Consider the following 3,265-nt stretch of genomic DNA (forward strand, 5'->3'; position numbering starts at 1 on the left):
GTTTAGGGACACTATCAAAGCTCTGGGTCCCTGTAGCCTGGCTCCCTTGTCTTCTGAAGACACACAGCTAGGGGCAGAGCCTCTTTTCTCTGATTCTCAACTGGATTTCAACCAACTATTGGTGGGCCAGGTGCTTTCTTCTTTGAATCCCACCCAAACCAACCTTGGGAAGGTTGGACACCCCTACTGGATTTCCTGCTTAAACCCAGATGGCAATGCTGCTTGAGGCACCCCTTACACCCCTGTCCCAGTAGAGACAATTTCAAACAGGACGATAAGTCAACAGGGATTGAAGCGATAGGAAGGGGAATGAGGGTAAAGTACCCAGGAAATATTTATTAGCAGAAAAAGGGAGTTTTGGGCCAAAAACCATTGTAACTTAGGAAGTGGAAGGGCCATTTTCTTCATGACCTGAAAATGTTTTGAATAATCAGTTCCAGTGAAGATGTGATACATGTGTCTCACCTGTGGCTAAAAGCTCTCATTCATCTAATCCCTAGAGCAGCCTCTACAAAAAGATCAGAAACTAAAATTTTAGCTTCTCAGGTCATACAGTCTCTGCCGCACTGCTCACCTCTGCCTTCATACTGTGAAAGCAGCCGTAGGCACTGCTAAATGAATGGGTGTGGCTGTGTGCCAGTAAAGTTATTTATGGACACTCAAATTTGAATTTATTGTCATCTTCAGGTGTCACAAAATATTCTTTTATTTTTCCCAACCATTTAAAAATGTAAAAAAATGTCCTTTTTTGTTTTTTTGGAAGCTGGCTGGGACAGGGACCCACGCCTGGACCTTGGCATTATCAGCACCATGCTGTAACAGACTACTGAGCTAACCAGCCAGCCCACAAAAACAGCCTTCGCTTGTGGGCAGTACAAAAGAAAGAGGTGGGCCAAATTTGGGCTGAATTTGTCTCAGAAGCCATACATAGGTTTTCAGACCCCTGCTCTAGAGGAAGAATTTGATCTCTAAGCCCATATTCCCTTAAACTTCTTAGAAAAAAATATATTAGAGCAGGAACTCTGTCTTGTTTAACACCTAGAAAAGTACATAGTTGCAAACTTGGCTGTAAAAAACAAATAAGTAAAAAAAAGCACCTAGCTATATAGTAGAAGTCCAATAAATAATTGTGGAATGGTAGTCATTTATTAATTCAATAATTATTGAGTGCCTATTTTGTGAAAGGCACTATTCTGGGTACTGAAAAGAAAACAATGAAGAGGTAAACATTCCGTTCTCATGAAGCTTACCTTCTAGTAGGGGGAATAGGCATGAAACGGGTAAAATACATATCAGATCATCATAAGTGCTGGGGGAAAAAAAGAAAAAAGGAAGATAGGAAGTGGTGATGGCAATTCTAAGCAGGACTGTCAGAGAAGGGCTTGGTGACAATGACATTTGAGCGAAGACTTCAAGGGGACGAGGGAGTGAGGAGTGCAGAGATCTGGAGGAGGCTCCCAGACAGAGGGAACAGCAAGTACAAGGGACCAAAGGTGGAAGCACGTCTGGTGTGTTCAGAGAACAGCGATGAGGCTGGCAGGGCTGGAACGGAGTGAAAGGAAGGTGGGAAGAAATAAGGCCAGAGAGGAGTCAGTGGTCCAGATCTCAGAGGCTTTTGTAGTCCCTGGTAACGACTCTGTATTTCACTCTGAATAAGAAGGGAAGACAGTGGAAGGTTTTGAGTGGAAGAGGAACGTAAACTTTCACAAGGATCACTCTGGCTGCTGGGAAAAAACTATAAACTCTGCAGGAGTCAAGGGCAGAAGCAGGGAAATCAGTTAGGAGGTTACTCTGGATAATCTAGGCAAAAGATGGTGGTGGCTTGGACCCAGGAGGTAGCAATAAAAGAGGTGAGAAATGATCAGATTCTGGATATGTGTTGATTGAATGATACTTTTTTAAACAGTGTATTTGCTCAAGTTTAATTTTCTTAAGCTAGGTCAATGGGTTTGGTGTCAAGGGGTGGGGACAGAAGAGACCTGGGTCTTATTCCCAGTTCTAGATCTCAATTTCTCCATCAACAAAATGGAAAAAAGACCTAGTTATCATGAGGATTAAGTAAATAGTCAAAGTTCTCGGAAAGGTTCTCTTCTTGCCCACTGTATAAAGCACAAACCTGCACCCCACTTCCTCAGGCCGATTTACTTCCAACATACTCACCATGCTCTATTTGGAAAATGCCCAAACTCCCCTTAAGAAGGAAAGGGGGTGGAGGGGGCATGGCAAACAGGAGAGAATGTTTCAGTGGCTGCTAGTTTCTTTCTTTTTTCAGAGCTTTGTTTACAAGTGGCTGGAACAACACTGAAAAGAAAGTATACAACATTCCTGGCATTTCCCCTGATATGATGAAGCTAATTATTGAATATGCGTACACTCGGACTGTGCCTATCACACCGGATAACGTGGAGAAGCTGCTGGCTGCTGCAGACCAGTTTAACATCATGGGTATTGTCAGGGGTTGCTGCGAGTTCCTCAAGTCGGAGCTGTGTCTGGACAACTGTATCGGCATTTGCAAGTTCACGGACTACTACTACTGTCCTGAGTTGAGGCAGAAGGCCTACATGTTCATCCTGCACAACTTCGAGGAGATGGTGAAAGTCTCAGCAGAGTTTTTAGAGCTCTCAGTCACTGAACTTAAGGACATCATTGGAAAAGATGAGCTCAACGTCAAACAGGAAGATGCTGTATTTGAGGCCATTTTAAAGTGGATTTCCCATGACCCCCAAAATAGGAAGCAGCACATTTCAGTTTTACTTCCTAAGGTCAAGTTTATTTGTGACTGCTTAATTGTTCACTTTTTGATTCATTTATCCCAGAGGGATTGTCCTAAGACACGTTCAGATGTACAACAGATTCCAGGGCTATATCTACATACACTAATATAGAAGGCATCTCCTACTGTTCTCAGGAAATTTGCAGTTTTCTTTTCTGTTGGCATTGATAATTCCTCCTACTCCCAGTATATATGTTTTGTTTTCTTTTTGTCTGTTTGGAGGCTGGCAGGCACAGGGATACAAACCCTTGACCTTCGTGTTATCAGCACCACACACGCTGTTGTTAGCTAATCAGCCTTACCCCAGTTATATTCTTTGATCAAGATTCCCCTTGGTAGTGGAGGAAGAGGGCCTTCAAAAGAATTCTAGGGCCGGCCCGGTGGCACACTGCTACAGTGCGCCACTTGGGAAGCGCGGCGGCACTCCCGCGGAGGGTTCGGATCCCACATACAGACTGGTTCCCGCTCACTGGCTGAGCAAGGTGCGGGCGC

General features: G+C 44.1%; 1 protein-coding gene across 2 annotated transcripts in view; it reads left to right on the forward strand.

Annotated features, from left to right (window-relative positions):
• Window positions 1–3,265, forward strand: part of KLHL10 (kelch-like family member 10) — a 7,435-nt gene that overhangs the window by 1,142 nt on the left and 3,028 nt on the right. For both annotated transcript variants that reach the window (XM_008571073.1, XM_008571075.1), the window contains exon 2: window positions 2,273–2,762. In XM_008571073.1, the coding sequence (XP_008569295.1) occupies window positions 2,273–2,762 (490 nt within the window). The remainder of the gene's footprint in view (window positions 1–2,272; window positions 2,763–3,265) is intronic.

This window comes from Galeopterus variegatus, unplaced genomic scaffold, assembly GCF_000696425.1.
Source record: "Galeopterus variegatus unplaced genomic scaffold, G_variegatus-3.0.2 Scaffold658, whole genome shotgun sequence".
Taxonomy (NCBI): domain Eukaryota; kingdom Metazoa; phylum Chordata; class Mammalia; order Dermoptera; family Cynocephalidae; genus Galeopterus; species Galeopterus variegatus.